Below are 22,097 nucleotides of genomic sequence, written 5' to 3' on the forward strand. Positions count from 1 at the left end.
TTTCAATAGCACAAAATAAGTTTTCGACCCCCTGGTGTACTCTGCTTAATGATTCAAAAAAAAAAAAACCCAAAAAACAGATTAGGAAAACCACAGGTTAAATTAAATATGAACTTTTCATAGTTAGTAGTCATTCTCCAGAGCCTACAATTATTCAAACTTTTGAAAGAACTAGAAATGAGAGCATGATTCACACTTCCATAGCTCAGTTCCACTATTACATTATGCCTCAGTTCCAAATGAAGAAAAAATGGAATTCATGTCCTTGAAAACACATTTTAACTAAAAAATTGGGTTGTTGAGGGAGGAAGACTTAATTCAAATCAGTCCAGGCTCTGGAATTCTGACTGGTTGCTATGTTGAACTTCAGTGAGTTGCCTTCTTAACACTCAGGTATACATTTCTTTCATTTTTGGTATCAGACTTTTTGATGGAATTAAAAACTTAAAGTGAGATAAAACTAAAACTTTTTTCTACTCTGGGAATTTTTTTGTTTTGGAAGAAATGTAGACCAACAAATAAAAGTAAAATCTAAAATAAATACTAAACAGTGCAAACATTTTAAATCTATAAAAATAAACTTTAAAACTGCAACAAAAGTAAGACAATTTACATTTTGTAGGTATTGGGCTATTTACACGGGAGGATTTTTTGTATAGACTCTGTTGTACATACACACAGTGGCAAAAGTGCAAAACCATTTCCATTTGGAAACTTCCCCCTCTCCTTGCCGCTGGGGTGATGGCTTGTCCTGTCCCTAAGGCTGCAGGACAGGTCCAAACCCAGCCATAAAGTTAAGCACCAGTTATGCTAAAAGTCTCCTACCTGGATTATGGACATCCGAGTGGCAGGGGTCTCGCTCGCGTTAGTCCCTTGTCCAGTGAAGCTGGTGTGGCAGCCCGCGTGCCCCTGAGGGACAGTCAGGTTGTTGGAGGCAGGCTTGAGATACATCACCTCGGACCGGGGCGAGCTGAGGGGCAGACGGGTCTGGTAGTCAAAGTACATGGGGGAGGTGGCCAGGGAAGGGCTGCTCACCACGTTCATGACGTTCATGGCGTTCCTCTCTTCCACCTCGCTCTGCACCAGCATGATATCATTTTTATTGATCTTCTTCTTCTTGCCCTTGCCTCCACCCAGCTGCGGGTGGCTGTATTCTGCGATTCGGCAGTTGTAGGTGCGGATCTCCTTGTTCTCGCGCTTGCACTTGACCGCGATGGTGATCATGGCCGCTAGGAGGATAATGGAGATCGTACTCAGAGTCACGATGAGCGGCAACGACATGTCCCAGTGGTGCTGCTCGCCGTTCACCCGGGGAACTCCCTCGGGCAAGGAGCCGCTCACCGAGCGGATGATGAGTTTGGCCACTGCGGACAGGGTGGGCTTTCCGTGGTCAGTCACCTTCACCACCAGCTCCACCACGGGTGTCACGTCCTCCCAGAAAGGGTGCAGTGTGCGGATCTCGCCGCTGGACGGATCGATCTCAAACAGGTGGTCGTCATTACCGTCTACGATTTCGTAGGTGAGGCGCCCACTCTCGCCGAAGTCGCTGTCGAGGGCCCGCACGGTGCTCACCAGGTAGCCCAGGCCAGCGTTGCGCGGCACCTGCAGCTCAGCCGTGTCGTTCTGCAGCGTGGGCAGCACGATCACCGGCGCGTTGTCATTCACGTCTAGCACTGTCACCCTCACGGTAGCGTTGCTCTCCAGGTGCGCGGGCGCACCCGAGTCCTTAGCAAGCACCTTGAACTCAAAAGCCTTGGTCTGCTCGTAGTTAAAGGAGCGCAGCGCGTAGATGGCCCCATTGGTGGGGTTCACGGACACATAGGTGTAGATGGACACGTCGCCAATGTGCGAGGGCAGGATGGAGTAGGACACGGTGCCGTTTTGCCCCAGGTCGGGATCCTGGGCGAGCACGGAGCCCAGGTACTCTCCTGGAATGTTGTTCTCGTGCACCTGCAGCACGTACAGTCCTTTGGTGAACCGAGGGGGATTGTCATTCTCGTCCAGAATCTTGACGGCGAATGACTTGGTGGAGTTGAGTGGAGGCGAGCCCCCGTCCCGCGCCACGATGGTCACGTTGTACTCGTCCTGGGTCTCGCGGTCCAGCGGGCGGTCGGTCACCACGGTGTAGAAGTTGTCATAGTTCTCCTCCAGCTTGAAGGGCACCGACCCCCCGGACCCGCTCAGGCCGCCGCCGCCCGTCCCTCCTCCGCCCAGGACTCGGCACTGCAGCTGTCCGTTCTTGCCCGAATCGCGGTCAGTGACCCGCACCAGGGCGATGACGGTGCCAGGCGGGGCGGCCTCGCTCAGCGCCCCCTGGCGCACGGAGACGAAACCGATAGACGGCGCGTTGTCGTTGCGGTCGATGAGCTTGACAGTGACCTTGCAGTGGGCAGGAATGGGGTTGGGCCCCAGGTCTCTGGCCTGCACATCGATCTCCAGCATCCCGTTCTCCTCGTAGTCCAGGTTGCCCTTGACGCGGATCAGGCCGGTCTTGGGGTCGATGGAGAAGAGCTCCCGCACGCGGTCTGGCACATAGCTGCTGAAGGAGTAGAGCACCTCACCATTGGGACCCTCGTCGGCGTCTGTGGCGTTCAGATCAATGACCACGGTGCCCAGAGGGGCGTTCTCGGGCAGTTCCACCAGGTAGGACGGAGCCTCGAAGACCGGGCTGTTGTCGTTGGAGTCAATCACCTTCACGTTGATCTGCACCGTGGCTGAGCGCGGCGGCTCGCCGCCATCCAGGGCGGTCAACACCAGCGTGTGGTGGTTCTGCTGCTCGCGGTCCAGGGCCTTCTGGATGACCAGCTCTGGGAATTTGGTGCCGTCGCCGCGGGACTTGACGTCCAGCGCGAAGAGGCCGTGGTCGTCGCGCGTGAGCAGATAGGTGCGGAGCCCGTTCTCGCCCGCGTCCGGGTCGTGCGCGCTGGTGAGCGGGAAGCGGGTGCCCGGGGCGGCATTCTCGGAGATGTCCATCTCGATCTGGTCCGAGGGGAACGAGGGCGCATTGTCGTTGATGTCCTGGATCTCCACCTTGATCATGCAGATCTCCTTGTCGTTGGCGAACACCTCGAGGGACAGCTGGCACTTGGCGTTGTGGCGGCACAGGGACTCGCGGTCGATGCGCTGCTTGGTGTAGAGCAGCCCGCTGTCGGCGTCCACGTCCAGCAGGTGCGGCGCGGAGTTCTCCAGCACCCGGTAGCTGCCGGACTTGCTACGCCCGCCGCCGCCTCGCTCCGCGGGCGGAAGCCCCGGCTGCAGCCGGGCATCCTTGCCGATGTTGCCGATCACCGTGCCGGCCCCTTGCTCCTCTGGCACCGAGTAGTTGAGGTTTTTGAGCGTCAGGGCAGGGGCCCATAGGAGGAAACAACAACAGATGGAAAGGTACATCCCAGACCGGTGGGGTGGGGGCAGGAGCAGCCGGACCGGAGAGGCGAGCCGGTGGGCGCGCGCCAGCTTGGAGTCCCTGCGCTGCGTGCGCGAGGCGCGAGCCACAAGTCTGTGGGTCCTTCTTTCCCTGGGCTCCCCGGCTGCGGCACTGGCGGTCTTTCGTTATTCCGCTCAAGTTCCCCGAACCTGTTGATCTACAGCATCCGCACTGGGCGAGAAGCAGCGGTGCAGGGAAGCCGCAGGGCCACCGAAAAAGGCGGCGACTCCCTGCGGCTGGGGGCGAGCCCCGGGCTTTGTTTCTCCTGCCCGGACTTCGGGCGACTCAAACTTGAGCGATGAGGCCGGAGAAGAGAAGGAAATCGCGTCCGGGAGGAATGATAATGAGCTCAAGAATCCGTAGGTTTTCCTCGCTCCCGCTAGGGCGCTGCAAATCCACTCCCGCCCTTAGTCTCTGGAATACTCTTCACAGCTAGTGGGGGAGGGAGCAGGGAGGTGTGTCTCCAGGCAGATCTGAAAGTAAAATCCTTACTTATTTTTCGTCTCAAATTGGTGGGGACGAGGAGCAATGAGGAGAGAGTCGGGCGTATTTTGAAGCTTCCCCGGAGCTCTGTGAAATGTCTGCTTGCTTCGCGGGCTAGTCTGTTTTCAGGCAGTGTTTTGCTGCATTTAGAGATTTAATCTTGCATTGCCGGTGGAAGCAGCGGCGGCGGCGGACTGCATCTCCCAGCCCAGCGTATTTTTTTTTTTCCCCCCTCTCTCTCTCTCTCCTTTCCGAGCAGCCAAAGGGAGGGGAGGAAATGCAGCGCAAAGAACTAGTGTCCCGATTTGTAGTTTCCTCCCTCCAGCAGGCTCCTCCCTCTCTTCCTCGGAAAAGGCTCTCCCCCAAGTCAGGAAAACCACAGCCAGATCAGCGTTTGCTGTGTGAGTCTATTGGGAGGGGAAAATATATAGATATATCTCCGCCTCTGCTCGTAGAACACACACTCAGAGATTTCCCTAAACCCAGGCAGGAGCTGCCGCTACCATCCCATCCTCTGCCCGCAAGCAAGGACTTCTCTCCATGCAGTTTAATTCCAGTTTGCTTTTCTTCCCAGGCGAAAGGAAATCAACAGGCAACTCATGGTTGGATGTGCAGATTTGCAGGGGGAGGGAGAGGCGGAATAAAAAGGAAGGGGGAGCCACCCTCCCAGTCCTAGCACACACACACTCCCTGTCTCTCGCTAGAAGGGAAACAGTCTCTGCATTCACAGGGCTGGGCTGTCAAGTGCCTCTCTTTTCTTTCTATTCAGCATCTCCTTCCAATGGCCCTGCCTCTCAGTCCTCTTCATTTAAAAAGGAAAACCTTGGCTAGGAATAAAAGTGGCGAATATTTGAAGCGAATAAAGTGCGGGTTTTTTTTTTTTCTTCAAAAAAATTTAATAGTAGAAGGAGTGGGCTGGAGGAGAGAAACACATCAAGGTTTGGCGTGATGCATTCTGCAGTCTGCCTCGTACTCAGTCTCTCTGGGCGACTCGGGGAGGGCAGGGTGTGAAGAGCTGCAGCCAAAAAAAAAAAAAAAAAAAAAAGCCTCGATCCTGCCAGGGGCGCCCACCCCGGGGAGACACCTCTGGGGGGATATTAGGCACAGGTCTGTCTATACATATTTCGGGTTCTCGACGCGCCTCGACATACGGGAATGACACATCCAGAAATGCAGGTGTTCTGATCTGCCGGATGAGTCAGAAGCAGCGGAACGAATCGTATTCACTCTCGCCTCATGGTCCTCCCTTCACAGACATTAGTTGCAGCTTCTTCCTAACGCTTTCTCTGACTCACTCAACAGAAAGAAAAGCGAGATTCATGTTTTGGAGATAAAGAAAAAGCGAGAGAAAGGGAGGGAGGGAAGGAAGAAGGTGAAGCTGAATCCAGCAGCACTTTTACACTACCTCTTTCTGCCGGAGTCCGAGGCTCTGGAAAACAAGGCTTCTGTTTTTGCTAGGTGTATTTATTTATTATAATTATTAGTTAAAAAAAAAAAAAACCCTTTCCTCTTGATTAGACGTGAGACACCCCAAAATCTTTCAGAGTCTTGGGGGGAAATCAGGATTCCAGTGAATGTTCATAGCTTAGCCCCGCACCATAGTTCAAGATTTTCCCCTCAATGTTCTCTAGTCACAAAGTCCAGCACCGGTGTGCATAGTTAATTGTGCAGTCCGTTGTGGAGGTTTTTTGTTTTTTTTTTGTTTTTTTGGTTTGTTTTTTTTTTCCTCCTTTTCTGCCACGGGTGGTCTCTTTCAATCTGGTGCCTGTCAGGATCAGCTCACAGCCTGCGAAAGACTCGCGGATTTCAAAGCAAATAAATCCATCTCCGCAAGCAAAGCATCAGAGGAAATGAAAGGTGAAAATTCAATTCAACAGTTGGAGAGCGTCTCCCTGGCCGCCCTCCGCGGCTGCAGCATCCGCCGGGCTGGCGGTCCCAGCTCTCACCCCAGCGCCTCTAGCTGACTGACTCTATTCACCTCACGCCGCCGCTTAAACATTGATACTGATTCCCTGCCAGCCAATCCGCGCGAGGAACCAAGCCCTGCCTCCCAGCCCCGAGCCCAATGGGGGGAACAGAAGAACTGGCGGGGGTGGAGCCAGGAACCCCAGAGCTTCAGAGTCATTGATTAGATCAGTTAGATGGGAGCCGGGCAGTGCTGGCCCAGCCCGGCGCTCTCCTGTGACCGCGGCGCCCAGGGCCTCGCAGCCGGGCCTCCCTTGTCTTTAACTAGCAGCAGAAGCTCTTCCACCGTCTACCCCTGGAAAAGAAAGACTTTTCTTTGAAAGTTTGACAGCGATTTATTTATTTATTTTATTTTTGGTCAGAGGTACACAGACACCGGCATCGCAGCCTGCTTGCAGAATCAGGTAGCTGCGGTCTTCCTGATGGGTTTTCTGCATTCACACACACTCACTCTCTCTGTCTGTCTCTCCCTCTGTCTTTCTGTTTCTCCCTCCCTTTTCCACCGCCGCAGTTTAGCATATACACATCCATGCCAAGGGAGGCGCAAATTTCCTGACTGTGCGTGGATCTGGCTGGATGAGCTGCAGAGGGGTGTCTGAGTGTGTGCGTGCGTCTGAGGTGTTGTGTGTGGTTATGCGCGCGCGTGTGTGTTTTGGGGGAGTGTTATGTATGTATCAGGGATCGTGTGTGGATTCCAGGGCGCTGGTGCGCGCGCATGGGGAGCAACAGCAATCAATAGGTAACTTTCTCTATCCTGGGAGAAAAATTACTCGTCCCCAGGCACTCATGCAAGGAAAGACACTTGATTATGAAAGTGTTTCAGAAGAAAAACAGAAGCCTGGTGAAAGAGAGGTTGCCTCTTCCCAGAGGAAAAGCACCTCTCCTTTAAGGAGAAAGGCTCTCTGGCATATCGAGCTTTATAGTTCGTTAAAACTCAAATCTGGCTAAATAATACTTAGGATTCTATACTTTACAGTCACCTACGTCTCAGTCTAGATTCAAGGCAAAGCGGACATCCTGTCTCCCCCGCCCCCAAGCTCCCCCCACCCCCAGAAGTTATTGGTGTTTTGTTCACTTTGATCTTGTTATTAAAGTTTCATGTGGCAATTTGAATTTTATTTCATAAGACCAAATAGACGTTGATAAAACCGCATTGTCAGCGCTCCTAGGGCATGGAAGTTGAATGGTAAAATATGAAGCCAGATCAGTGGAAATCTGTTACAAGTCATCCTAAGTACCACCATCACCACAAAGACCACCAACCCCCTCACCCTCTCCCACAGGTTCCTGATTCAACCACTACTCCAACTTCAGTTCCTAATCCCAGAGATTCTTTTCTTTCCAAACTATTATCACAAACATCCACAAACCAGGACTGTTTTGCTTGTGATCCAGTTGTTCTGGGAAAGAGTTATGACGAAAAAAGAAAATTGAAGTATTGAAATAGAAAAGGTGAGTGTTTTGATTGCTAGAGTATTGATCGCAATTCATAAATACTAAATTTAAGTTGCCATTTATAAATTGTGAATGACTAACATATGAATTGTAACATGGAAAATTCAGGATTCAAAGCAAATCAAATCAAGTACAATTACAAGAAAGTTCTGATGATTGTTATTGGGATAATTGCTGAAAGATTCAGGTAAGGGAATAATTTATTTCCCAGGGGATCCAGTGAGCTAACTTCCAGTCTGAATTTGCTGTCTGATCTGGATCCAAAATTCACCACTCCCCTTAAAGATTATCTTTGACAGTTTAAAAATTCAAAGGGGAGCTCTTTGCAGTAAGACCTTCTAGTCCTAGTCTGTTTTTACATAATCTAGATAAATAGTTTGATATGTATGCAGTGGTGCTATGCAGGGGAGCTAGACCTTTGTAGAAATCTGTTTGTTTTGCTGTGTGGGTACCTAACCATGCTGCCCGTTGTGAACATCACCTTTACATCTGTTCTGGGTTAGTATATCTTGTATTCTGGAAGCTGAAGCTTTGAGGCTTGAAAAACAGCTGCTAACTTAAAGATTATAAACTCAGTTATTAATCATTACTTCTAAATATGACAAATCTATGACTTTATTTTTGCATTACATTATTATTTAGGAAGTGTTATAAAATATCTGTTTATGATGAGACAAAAATAAGCAAATAAAAATTCCAAGGAAAGGAATTTTTAATTATTAATGAATCTTAATTAGATGTGATATTATATAACTAAGGAGAGAAAGACAGTGTCTAAGAGGAGACTAGTGATATGAATATATCTTCATAAGTATCAATGTGCCCATCCTCCCTTCAGAGTAATTATGTCACACCTCCCCCTAGTGTGTGGGAAGAGAATGACCATGCTTATGGTAAATACCACAGGGCATGTGCCAAAGGTAGGAAATAGTACTATGTCAAATGTCTTTCGCATATTTTATTTAATTTGTAGTCTTGAGTTTTATGGTTAGACTGACATATATCCAAAATGTTCTCATCCTTATGTATCATCCCAGTATTTTATTTTGAAAGGACATGGAATCAACTGATATTTTTAATTATTTAACTTCCCTTTAGACAGGCACAGTTTTTAAAACTACAATCCTTCTTAATTTTTAATCATATTATATGTTATAACTTCTATCTTTTCCCCCAAAATACTTTACATATGTATTTGCAATGTCATTATTGGGGATTTTTTTAAACTATGCCTAAACTATTGAAATCAATGTTTCTGAAAACAAAGATGATGTAAATATGATAAAAGAGTTAAAAAATCCTATTAGTTTTTATGCCAGGTTATAAATATATGAGATCTAGTCGAGGAATCTAGAAAAATGTAGCATTGTGCATAGCTAGCAATACCTACATGCACTTCTCAAGAGCTAGTTGATAATCATGATTTATAATTATAGTCTCAATCTTAAACCAAAATTATACTAATCCTTTTTATTACATATATACTGAACATCCAATCACCTTGTGTGAGTTAATCAAGATATAATATGTCTGCACACTCATTGAGAAAAAGTATTTTGAGGGATGTATATAAATGTAACACTTAATTAGCTATTATGCTAATCTGGGTGAGTTTTAAAATACGTTATTATATTGGAATAAATTCAAATAGAATTACGAAGGTCTATTTTATAGATGGACAAAATCTGATTTATACTGCTGCGTTAAATTATAAATTAAGTTAATATTATTTTAAGACATGTTCTAAAAAATGTTATGTCATGAAATTTCATGTGATCTAAACTATTTAACTTTGACTCTGACTCTTTAAAATTCATATTTACAAGTGGTAATTGTACGTCTGAGAGTTTATTCATGTAACTATAATGGCAACAGTTATAACATTCTTCAAAAACATTCTGTTTACTGCATTCTTGAATTCAATAAAATACGGCTCTTAACAGAAAATTTTTGATGTTGATATTTTCAACACAGCCATGGTTTAGATGAATGAATAATTCTCTCCCCACTCTTTCTTTCTTCATTTTTATCATTATTCACTAGCTGGTTTCAAATATTTTCATATTAAGAGAAAATTTTCATAAATAAATTTAACATAACAAGTAAACTGTTTTAGATATAATAAATATTAAAGATTTCACATCATTTAAATCCTCAAATGAATAATAGTACATTATTCATAGCTAGTTTTCTTTGTACTTTAGAGGTATTTGTGGCTCAGCTCTAATTCACAGCTGCTGACCATTTGCTTACTTTTAATCAAATGTCAAACCTGATTTTTAACAAATGTCAAATTTACACTACCAATAGGAGAATCACCTAAACATATCTTTCTCCTTAATGATAAATAAGAATTACAATCAAGCAAAACAAATTAATTTGAAATTTTAAGCTTCAAAGGAAATGCTTTATAATTTAAAAAGTTTTGGAGAACTCAGCTATTTCTACTTAACAGCAATAAAATAAAAAAATCAAAATATCTCTAAAAACCAGTACATTAAATTTAAATAGTGATGTTTTCTAATGTTTTTTTGATATTATTAAATCTTGCTATTAGAAAAGTATTTCTCAGTAAATAATATATTTCACTTTTCTTCTATCTCATATGTATATGTAATATTATGACATAACAGATACATATCTGTGCTCTCCTCCCATACGTGGTAAGTGTATTCCAAGGAACAGTCAAAAATTTAAGCTACAGGATTAACCCTATAAAAACAGGCAAGGTATGTTAATTTGAATTTCACACAATAAATGAACTAATTTTCCAACTGATGTCCCTGTATTATATACGTAATATTTATAATAAACACATATACATCAGAAGAAAAATTCAGGTATTAGTTGACAACAATTAACTTTTGCAATTGCACATATTTCAAGGCATTTGTTTCAAAGTATTGAGACAAATTTAGAAGTTAATTTAATATTTTATATTTGTTTTAGAGGTGAAGGGTATTTGGTATGTTTTAAATAGATTTTGTGTGTGTGTGTGTCTACCTGAATGTAGAGTACATGAGAGAGACCATATAGAAACAAAAGTTGTCATAGCAAAAATATTACATTATATCTAATGTATTAGTTGGTATATATTTAAAAGGGAAGTTGGATTACATTATACAAAATCTAATTCTGAGAAAAGGTATCTTCAGCCTCATAAATTCCAAATGACACATTTATATCTTCTCCTGACTTAGCCAGAAATAAGAGGATTCAATTAATTATGAAATCTCCACTCTCCTGCCCCATAAGACGTTACATGCTAGCTCCCCCTTGTGGTTATTTCTACCAAAAAAGAGAGACATTAATTCAGCCACTTCTTTTGGAAATTTCTTTCATTAAAATAAAGTTCAGTTTGTTCAGTTTTCGCATACTACTTTTTAAAACAAATGAAATGTTTACGAATGAAATAGTTAATTTATAGATGTGACGGTTGGGTCGTTAAAACAAAGTGTCTGAAACTGGAAAAAAGATATTAAGTATTTCATGCATGGAGCAGCAATCCCATTATTTCTTACAGTTAAGTAGGTAGGACAATGCTAAAACTAAGAGATCAGCCCTTGGAGGGAACCCGAGAAATCTGATTCAGTAGGTGGCACTCTTTCCTCAGTCAGTTGTTATGATGACCTAAAATGATGTTTCAAAAAGCTGTGTCACTGGAGGTCCTGCCTTTCAGGTGAGGAAAAACCCAAAAGCTTACAATCACTTATGGTTTTAGCGGGTCACACATTCCTTTCCATTATTCTGAGATATTTAAACATCCTGTTATATAGCTATTGCACAGAGATCAATGAGAATGTGCGGGAAGTCACTGAGCTCTTCAGAAAGCAAATAAGTGCTCTACAAATCCTCTGCGTTTTAATTATCATCATAATCATTAACCCTCTGAAGTCTCAGTGACAAGGTCTTACTTGGGTAATTATGTTCTACTTATGCAAATTCCTCTTTCCAGTGAACTAAGCATATTATTTCCTCTTATCTTTAAAAAATTCAGAGCAGTTCAGTTGAAAACCTCAGGCTGTTAAATGCTATTGTTTGTCACCCTGAAAATAGTACACTTTTGTTTTAGGTAAAGAAGCTTTGCTTAGTTTTCTTGCCTGCCAAACATCCATAAACAGGTACACAACAAATAACATTTTGTCTGTTATTTTTGAGTGATGTTTTTGAAATCATATTAAATGTTAAATAAAAGGAATCACTGCAATGAGTCATCTTTGAAATTACCATGGCTGGATTGATAATTGGAACATAATTTCTAACTATACATTCTTAGAGAGTGGCCATAGTTTTCTGAGTCAGTGTCACCTGTTTCTAGAAGATGAGAATAGAATATTCAGGAAAAAAGCCATGCCTATATACAAATTGTCAATACTGAAAAGGAAAAATAATGATTCATAATATTTTTTTAGACATTGAAGAACTTGAGTTCAATACTGGTAATTAAGGAGATAACTTTCTTTCTACCAAAAATGGTAATTGTAGTATAAGTTTGATATGTGACATCCTTAAGTATAGTATTAAAAAAAAAAAGTAGATTCAGTGCACTTATTTAATATTTACCATAGAAAAATACAGATTAAATTCTCAAGCATATTGACTGCAATAATTAGATGAGTTGAGGTGATCTACTTTATCCTTCTGAATGATTTGATTGCAGCATAGTAATCAGAGAAAAGTTTGAAAAATGAAAAAAAAATTGCACTACTCAATCGTTTATAGAAATATAAATTAAAAATATTCTGAAGATATATCAATAAGGAACAACAGTTACTAAATTTTTGTGTCAAGGATCCGTCCAAGAATTTGCTGAATATGTGCTTCCCTAGTGGCACAAGGGGTTAAATCTCAGCACCATGAAACTATCTCACTGAGTTCCAGCCCCTGCCAGGGAGCTACCCACATGGCACAGCAGACCTCTCCTGTCTCACCCGCTGCTCCCCTCAGCATTTATTTCAGTCAATCTGCCTGCTCTGCTCCCCATTCTGTCTCTGGTGAATCCTCTCACCCTCTGCACCTCTGGCCTACATCCCAGCTCTTGTATGCACAAATAAAAAAAAATAAAATAAAATAAAGAATTTGTTGAATGTTATAGTCTCTTTTTCAATAAATTTGATGGTGATTTATAAATTCAGTTTATAGAAATACTTACATGAACACTTGTAGGATTTGAATGTTTGTTTTTTTTTTTTAAAGATTTATTTATTCATGCATACATGAACCAGGGTACAGGCCAGATGCAAGAGAGGTTGAGAGGATTCACCAGAGACAGAGCATGGAACAGAACAGGCAGACTGACTGAAATACACGCAGGGGAGCAGCGGATGAGACAGGAGAGGTCTGTTGCACCATGTGGGAATCTTGCCTGCTGGGCGGGATTGGAACTCCTGCTGCCAAGGCTGTGGACAGCTTTACAGCACTGCGCTCAACAGCCTGAGCCACCAGGGGAGGTGCCAAAGATTTGAATGTTCTTGATTACCATACTCACTAAGTACAAACAACAAAATTAATTATCAAATTAATATTTGTTCTGATAATATTAAGATTTAAGAGAGGTGAGATGAATTTATGTGACACACTACACTCCAAAGCTATATTTTAATAATTCAAAAATCCATTTTTTTTAAAAAATAAAAAGCTTCCTGTACTTTAACCGAAAGCTTCATTTGCAGTGATAAGCTTAATTGATCATAGCTATCATGCTGCAAATGAATCTTTCAACCAGAAAGGATTTAGAAGATTGTCCAGAACGTAGCCTTTTTTTTTCCTTTATTTCAGTTTCAGCATCAAGAAGTCCATAAGATATAGAGATCTTTCTCTCTCTGGAGAACAATAGACATATAATTCTGTATAGTTAGAGGTAAAAAGTACTGCTGGTGTCAACAGACAAAAGAGTATGAAAGGGTAAGGTTACAGGGGTCTCCCTGGTGGCGCAAGGGGTTAGGTCTCAGCATTATGAAACTATCTGCAGCCACTGCAGCACGAGTCTGATTTAGCCAGGAAGCTGACCCACATGGCGCAGCAGACCTTCCCTGTCTCACCCGCTGTTCCCCCTCTGCAGTGTATTTCAGTGTATTGCTGCCTGTTCTGCTCCCCACTCTCCACCTCTGGTCTACTCCCCAGTTCTTGTATGCATAAATAAATAAAAAAATAAATCTTAAAAAAAAAAGGTAAAGTTACAAAAGTTTATTTTATGACTCAGCCACTTCAACAAGCATAAATTAACAATATTTGAAAAGTGGTAACTATTGAGTCAGGGATACTTGCAGGCATCTCATCAGTGATTTAAAATTTACTTCTAACATATCTGCATATGAAAACATACATTGAAATTATTACGTGCTTTTTAAGGGAGCATTTATGAAGAGCAAACAATGGAATTACTTGTACATCACTGGACTCAGAAGAATCTTGAACACTTTGGGTAACAGTGTAATTTAGGTTAACAGTGAAAATATTAAAGAAAAGGAATCCAAAGTGCATGGTTTTAAATGCATGCATACCTTAAGAGGAAGAAATATTTGTGATTAATCAAAGTTTCAATACTGGTTTTAGTTTCAAAGTAAGTCAGTGATGTGTATAGATGACACTTCTTCCCTTGCCTCTAAATCTCCCTACATTCTCAATAAAAATATCTTTAGAAATGTAAAATCAATGTGGAAAGGGAAATAATGACATATTTGAACAAATACACTTGTTTTATAGATATAGTTGAGACAGGACTAGATTGAAGGAAACTTCTCATAACTCCCCAGATTTACAGGAAAAGACCTAGAGAAACGTAAATGGCATGTTTCAGAGAGAAAAGTTAAAAGATCAGGCTATGGGGAGAGGGTGGTCGAATAACTTATTACTAATTCTGGGAAGTGCATCAGATGAATCTGACTAAAATCTGTACAGTCTCCCAGGCAAGAAAGAAACAGGGTTTTTTTGTTTGTTTTATTTTGTTTTTCAAGATCAATTTGTATTTATTTATGCATACAAGAACTGAGGTGTAGGTCAGAGGTGCAGGGTTGGGAGGGGGGAGAGGATTCACCAGAGTGGGGAGCAGAACAGGCAGATTGAGTGAAATACACTGCTGAGGGGAGCCGTGGGCAGAAAGGAGAGTTCTGCTGCGCTACATGGGTTAGCTCCTGGGCTTGGTATGAAACATGGGAGAGCTAAGACTTAACCCCTGAGTCACCAGGAAGGCCCATAAAGAGACTGTTTTTACACTCAATCATCTCCCCTTTTGAAGTTGAACAGAATAAGTGCATCATTCAAAAAAAAAAAAAAAAGGAAAAGGTGTTATAGGTAAGAGTTTCAAATAACATTGAGGCAATAAAACCTTTGCTCTACTGTAGTGGTATTAATGCAGAAACAGAAGAATGTCTTGCAAGCTTCTGGTTTATGATCTCAAAATTATTTTTGGAGATCATGAATCCAAGAATCTTGAAGAGGTAGCTGAGTTAGGAAAATAATATAAAATTTCAAAAGGCGTGATTATGAAATGCAAATCTACAGTAGATATAGTTAACAGCAGAAAGAATATGGCAAAAAACTTAGGCAAATTCACGAAAAAGTTTAGCTATTTTCCTGTAATTCAGGTGAAAGGGACCAATGGAGCTAAATGAAATCAGAGAAAAATAAACACAACAGGATATCCAGTTACTGAAAACATTAAAAATAATGAAAGTTATGGAAATGAAAAAAAAATACAACAGGGAAATGTACAACCACAAATTATGAGAAAGGGTTTTTTGGATTAAAAAATCAAAGTTCAATAATTAAAACAGCTCAGAGGCCTCCCTGGTGGCGAAAGGGGTTAAATTGCAGTACTATGAAGCTATCCGTACCCACTGCAGCACGAGTTCTATCCTTGGCCAGGGAGGTGACCCATATGGCACAGCAGACCTCTCCTGTCTCGCCTGTTGCTCCCCTCAGCAGTGCATTTCAGTAGATCTGCCTGTTCTGCGCCCCTCTCTGTCTCTGGTGAATCCTCTCACCTCCTGCACCTCTGGTCTGTACCCCAGCTCTTATATACATAAATAAATAAATCTTAAAAAAATAATTAAAACAGCTCAAATGATTATCAGGGAAAATATGAAAATCAACACAAATAGTCCCTTTGTAACAGGGTGGTCCCAGGAAAGGGGGAGGTTCCCTGCCCCACCCAAGGGAGGGTGGAGCTGAGCAGGAGGAGGAGAAGGAGAAGAAGAGACTGAGGAAGGAAGGAAGCAAGATGGAGCCAGGAGACCTGGAGGAGGCGCATGGAGCCTAGAGACATGTGAAGAAACTGCGCTTGTCTTTTGGTCATGGACTGGGTGACACAGATGTGGGTGAGACCCGTGGGGAGGTGACAATGGCAGCTTTTATCTGGATGTTGATTTTGCTCTTTTCCTTCCGGGCTTGTCCGGTTGTTTGTGACCCTTTTCTGTGGGTCCCCACTGGAAGATGTTTTAGACTTGTGGCAGGCTTTGGGGCCTTGCTCTGGGCCGACCCCATATGGATGGAGTTTTACCCACGAGGGGATGGGTAACTTTGGGTGCTTCATTTAGAAACTAGACTCTTTGCCTCACCTGTATTGTTTCCTAGTTTTTATTAAAGATCCTTCCCATTAAAGTGTCATATGTTTTGTGTTGATGCGGCGGATGGCAGAACCCATTTAGAATAGGCAGGTTTGCAGGGTTTTTGGGCTGCCCCTCTCCCTGTCCTATAACAGATTTGGCGACCACGAAGATTTAGGACAGAGCCATCCGTGGTTAGTCAGCCCCATGGGGAAATTGGGCTTCCCTATGGCACTGGCTACCATAAGCGCAAATGTGATTTTTGGTTTCTCCGGTGTGTTTGTTTCATATGTCGATTTGCTGTTGAGAAACTGGCTTGGGCTTTGTGAAGATCTGTGTGTCTGTATGTAATTTGTTTGTAGTGACTTTCTAAGACATTTGATTTTGTGGAAATTGTTCTGTGCCAGTTTTACTCAAAATATTAGGCCTGGAGGAGGCGCATGGAGCCTAGAGACATGTGAAGAAACTGCGCTTGTCTTTTGGTCGTGGACTGGGTGACACAGATGTGGGTGAGACCCGTGGGGAGGTGACCATGGCAGCTTTTATCTGGATGTTGATTTTGCTCTTTTCCTTCCGGGCTTGTCCAGTTGTTTGTGACCCTTTTCTGTGGGTCCCCACTGGAAGATGCTTTAGACTTGTGGCAGGCTTTGGGGCCTTGCTCTGGGCCAATTCCATATGGATGGACTTTTACCCACGAGGGGACGGGTAACTTTGGGTGCTTCATTTAGAAACTAAACTCTTTGCCTTACCTGTATTGTTTCCTAGTTTTATTAAAAATCCTTCCCATTAGTCTCCTATGTTTTGTGTTGATGCGGCGGATGGCAGAACCCATTTAGAATAGGCAGGTTTGTGGGGCTTGGGCTGCCCCTCTCCCTGTCCTATAACACCTTGATTTTCAAATTTCAAGGATGATGCAAAAATATATAGTTAAATGTTAACTCCAAATTTTTCTCCCCCGTTTTATACTGCTTTGAGTAGGCTCCACCCTGTGGGCAGAGAGCAGTTAGACTGCTGTAATTAAGTCTGTCATATGTATTGATGCTGTCATGCTCCTGACTGATCAAGATGTTATACATATTGACATTGTAATGACCCCAACTAATCTCAAGGTGGGGCCAATTAAGAGAGAACAACTTACAGCTATCAATTAAAGAGTAGCCACTAGTTTATGAAGACACTGATAAACAGGCATGTGAGAGACAAGGGCAGATAAACATCTGGCTGTGATGAGAGACCCCTTCTGAATTAAAATTAAGAGGTGAGCCTGATAATAGGCCTCTGAAAAGGGGTATAGATGGAGCACTAAATTTGAGGCAGATTAAGATGCTTATGGGTTCCATGACCTTAATTCTGAGAACTGCCTTTTGTTTGTGTGACTTATCTAGCTAAGACACTCTAAATTGCTATGGTTCACTGTTGTTTATATGTAGGCTCACTGGCAGTATTAATTGTATCTTAGAATTTATGACAATCTTAGAGTATGTGTGGGGTCAGTTGGGTGATCAGAATAGAATGTATCATACTGATGTTGAAAATGTTACTAGATGACCTTGGTTTTTATCTGGTTCAGTAGGTAAATAATTTCCCAGAGACTAAATTTTATCATCTCAAAAAAAATTAATGAAATATCTGATTTTCCTCCCTTCCAAATTTGTGGAGACCAAATGAAAAGGATTTTCCTGACTAATAATCAGTTGTCATTACTATTGCAGTGTTAGTTCCTCTGTAGCTAAGTTATGACAAAAATGGATATGGTGAACATTCAAGAGTTATACACTTTTTTGTTTTAAAAAATACAGTAATTGCATTTACTTATAAATACCAATCTCTAAACCATCCTAATGATTTTAGTTTTCAAATGTTCTAAATGATTAGAAATGTAATGTACTTATTGATATCTTATTTGATTGATCTATTAAATATTTAACATACTTGAAATTAACTTGCTTTTGAATTTTATGCTTATTTATAAATAGCTAGCTAGGTCATCTTCTAACTTTTGTTTACTATTTCATTTGTTTGCTCCGGAAATGTGGTAGTATAAACACAATTGTAAAGAGCACAGATAAGCTTTCAAAATGTTACATGGCATTTTACCCAAACATCTGTCAAGTAAAAGGTTAGCATTTTCACTTTCAGAAGAAAAACATATACCAATTAGCAGCAATATTCTGCTGCCTATAGCATGATTTGGGGTTGACATTGACATGCATGTTGATTACATAGAGGGTGTTTCTACATGGGCCCTTCTCTGTTATTAGTCTGTAAGTCTGATTCAGAAGATACTCAACACATTATTTTAAAAGATATTTGATACATATGTAAGCACAGTTTTAACATATAATTTGTTTGACTATGTACTAGATAGATTACTAAAAACTACCAGTTACATTAATTGATAATATTAACCTTACACATTCCAAAGTAATCATGGATATAACTATTCTGTATCTGTAAAGACAATTTGCTATTAGAAGTCATAGACTTAATAAAATATAAAATATTTGGGACTATGATATTTTTGGATGTCAGTAAAATTGTTACAGATATATGATGTCAGAAAACTAATGAATAGGAACATTTCTAAAATTTTTTAATGGGAAAGATTTTAATCATTAAGGTTAATATCAAAATACAAGTTGAATAGTATTCTAAACATGTGTATTTGATAGGAAATAAAATTTAGTGCAAAATAGTGTTGATATAATTTTTTCAAAAATGTTTCGATCATAGGGCCTCCCCGGTGGCGCAGTGGTTGAGCGCTGGGTTGCGAACCTGCCCGCAGCCTTTGCAGCCCCGGTTCGATCCCTGGCTGCTCCCCGGCCACCGGAGGAGGGTCCTACATGGCGCGCAGACCTCTCCTGCTGCCTGCTGCTCCCCTCAGCAGTGTACTTTGGTCCTTCTGACTGCTCTGCTCCCTGCTCTGGCTCTGGTGAATTCTCTCACCCTCCCGTGCTTCTGACATACCCAGTGCTTGTATAAATAAATAAAAAATAATAAAAAAAAACTCTTAAAAAATGTTTCAATCATAGTGCCTTTTTGAGGCATCAATAATCTACCACATTCTTGGGGTATAGACATAAATAGGGCTTGCTTGAATACAATTACATTTCTACCATACTTTTATATTAATTTATCTTTTTCCCAGTAATGATAAATTAAGTATATCTTTCCATGTCAGAACATAAAGATTTTGAAAATATATGCAGTATTTCATTATATAGGTACATAAACATATAAATAATTAATTGCCTTTTGACAAGTTATAGATTGATTTTGATGTACTATTTTGAAAGTGTAGAGATTGACACAATTACTAACATATTTATATACAAATGGAAATATTTTCACACAATTTATGAGAATTTAATTAGCTATATCAAAAGAAATGCATATTTTAATAAAAAATGGATATATTCTACAAAAAACTAAGGAAACTATATTTTTCACAAATGTCAGTATCATAAAAGACAAAGACTGTGGAAATATTTCGGATAAAAAGAAATTAGAGACATGACAATTAGTCATAATACCTGATCTTAGAATTTTGTACTGAATTGTTAAAATGCTATAAATGCTGTATAAGTGGATAAAAAGACAAGATTTTAATGCACATAGTTGATTAGGATGGATGAAATGTATCACTTTTATAATTTTGATGCCTATAATTTTATTGGCAATACCTTATTTTGATGAAATATGCATTTAAATATTTAAGAGAAAATGGCAATGCAAAACTTACTTTAAAATGGTTCACGAAATAGGGCCTCCCTGGTTGTGCAAGAGGTTAAGATGCAGTCCACAGACTCTGCAAGGGGTTATGAAGGTACAAGGGATTATGAAGCAGTCCACAGCCTCTGCAGCATGAGTTCGATCCCTGGCCCAGGAAGCAACCCTGATGGCACAGCAGACCTCTCCTGTCTTGCCCACTGCTCCCCTCAACAGTGTATTTTGGTCAATCTGCCTGTTCTGTTCCCCAATCTGTCTATGGTGAATCCTCTCACCCCCCACACCTCTGGCCTGTACCCCAGTTCTTGTATGCATAAATAAATAAATCTTTTAAAAAAAGAAAAAAATTAAAATGGTTCACAAAATAAATGTATGTACACACAGATTCACATGCATATTTATTTACGCACATACAGATATATGTTTTTATATATACATGCTAAAAAGAGGGAGAAGAAAGAGGGAGAGAGAATGAGGAGGAAATGTGGCAAAATGTTTAGAAATGGTAAATCTAGTAAAGGATTTATAGGTGTTCCTTACACTTTTATTAATGCAACTTTTCTGTAGATTTGAAATTACTGTGCTTCTAAGTAAAACATAAAAATCTGTAGACATTTACAAACTGTTCTCATACTACAAGACTATTTCAGGACTCTTTCTGTTTTTTTACCCCCTTTCTTCAAATGTTATTAACCACTTCCCTCCTTCTATCCCCCACTACTAAGAAGACTTAGTCGTCCTTTGTGGTTGATGGTTTTTTTTTTTTTTTTAAAGATTTTTTTTTTTATTTATACAAGAGCTGGGGTACAGGCCAGATGTGCAGGAGGGTGAGAGGATTCACCAGAGACAGAGTGGGGAACAGAACAGGCAGAGACCGAAATACACTGCTGAGGGGAGCAGTGGGCGCAACAGGAGATGTCTGCTGTACCATGTGGGTTGCTCCGAGTTGGGCGGGGATCCAACCCGCACTGCAGAGGCTGCAGACAGCTTCACAGCGCTGTGCTCAACCACCTGCACCACCAGGGAGACCCCAAGTAGTCCTTTGCCGACGAAACTTCAAATGGATGACAAGTCACGAAATGAGTGAGACTGGTTTCTAACTCAAAACAAACAAACAACAACAACAACAACAAAAAAACAGAGGAAGCTAAAAACAGAAAGACAACAGATTATATACTAGAGCTTCCAGAAAAATACCTTGGCACCTTAACTTGGGCCCAGTGAGACTCATTTGATTTTAATTTTCAAGACTGTAAAATGCTGAATTTGTGTTGCTTTAAGCTACAAAACTGGGTTAATCTGTTACAGAGGCAATAAGAAACTGATCTATTGGTAATCTGAAAGATGACTTATTTATACTATCCAAACTTGCCAAATTTGAGGAAGTTAAGGAGAGATTTAGAGATTGCTCCAAAGTCAATTATAACCAACACATAGCTGGACACAATAGTGAGTCTGCAATTGAATATTTTGCTACCAAGAACTTTACTTAGAAACCTGTACTGGGGCTCCCCTGGTGGCGCAGGCGGTTGAGGGCAGCGTGGTGAAGCTATCTGCAGTCTCTGCAGTGACAGTTCGATATCCGCAGTACTTGGAGCAACCCACATGGCGAGCAGCCTTCTCCTGTCTCGCCCGCTGCTCCCCTCAGCAGTGTATTTCATCAGTCTGCCTGTTCTGTTCCCCACTCTGTCTCTGGTGAATCCTCTCACCCTTCAGCAAATCTGGCCTGTACCCTGGTTCTTGTATAAATAAATAAATAAATCTTTAAAAAAAAAAGAAAACTGTATTTAATGAGTGAAGGAGACATTGTATTTCTTTGCACTATTTTTGCAACGAATACACTTGAAACTATATAAAAGAAAATACAAACTGAATTAGAACTTTACAAGTGCAAAGGTCCTATTTCTACATAATTTCTTATTAACAGATATTATATATATATATTGATTGGCACATTAACAAATGAAAAATTGTAATGTGATTTTTAGACATTTTTATGTATTTATATAAAGGTATGCATTACTTAAATTTATTTGTAGTTTCAACTTTTAGGAAACTTGTCTTTTGTTTAAAAAAAATTTGTCAGTATAAGACTGAATATTTGATACAGCAGAAAAACAGAGCTTTAATGCTTTGATGTACATCAATAAATCTTGAGTTAATTTATTTAGTTTAAAAACATGAAATAGTGAAGGGAGAACTATTAAGGATTCAAAAATAGTTTGTTTAATTTAACTTAAATGTGTGGGTAAATTCACTTATTTCCATCTTAAAGTCAAAATAAGGCTTTTCTTCTTCAATAGAATATTTGGTGGCTAAATTGCAATTTTCTGGGTCTGTTAGCCCTGTGTGCTGAAACTCTCCTGTCTTTTGTTTCACTGGTGTACAATCTTACCCCAAAACTGCAATTGTCTTGAATAAAGTTTTCATTACCTACTTAACTGGTCTGGTGGAATTTTTATTTCATGTATCTTACAATAGATAAAAGATAATGA

At 41.2% G+C, this 22,097-nt stretch overlaps 1 protein-coding gene across 3 annotated transcripts in view; it reads right to left on the reverse strand.

The window, feature by feature from the left end:
• PCDH17 (protocadherin 17) overlaps window positions 1-5,854 on the reverse strand; it is a 93,351-nt gene extending 87,497 nt beyond the window's left edge. For all 3 annotated transcript variants that reach the window (XM_037526795.2, XM_037526794.2, XM_054701836.1), the window contains exon 1: window positions 826-5,854. In XM_037526795.2, the coding sequence (XP_037382692.1) occupies window positions 826-3,387 (2,562 nt within the window). In that variant the 5' untranslated portion in view covers window positions 3,388-5,854. The remainder of the gene's footprint in view (window positions 1-825) is intronic.
• Window positions 5,855-22,097: the final 16,243 nt, after the last annotated feature.

Source organism: Talpa occidentalis, unplaced genomic scaffold, assembly GCF_014898055.3.
Source record: "Talpa occidentalis isolate TD23 unplaced genomic scaffold, MPIMG_talOcc4v2.1 talOcc4.5, whole genome shotgun sequence".
NCBI classification, from domain to species: domain Eukaryota; kingdom Metazoa; phylum Chordata; class Mammalia; order Eulipotyphla; family Talpidae; genus Talpa; species Talpa occidentalis.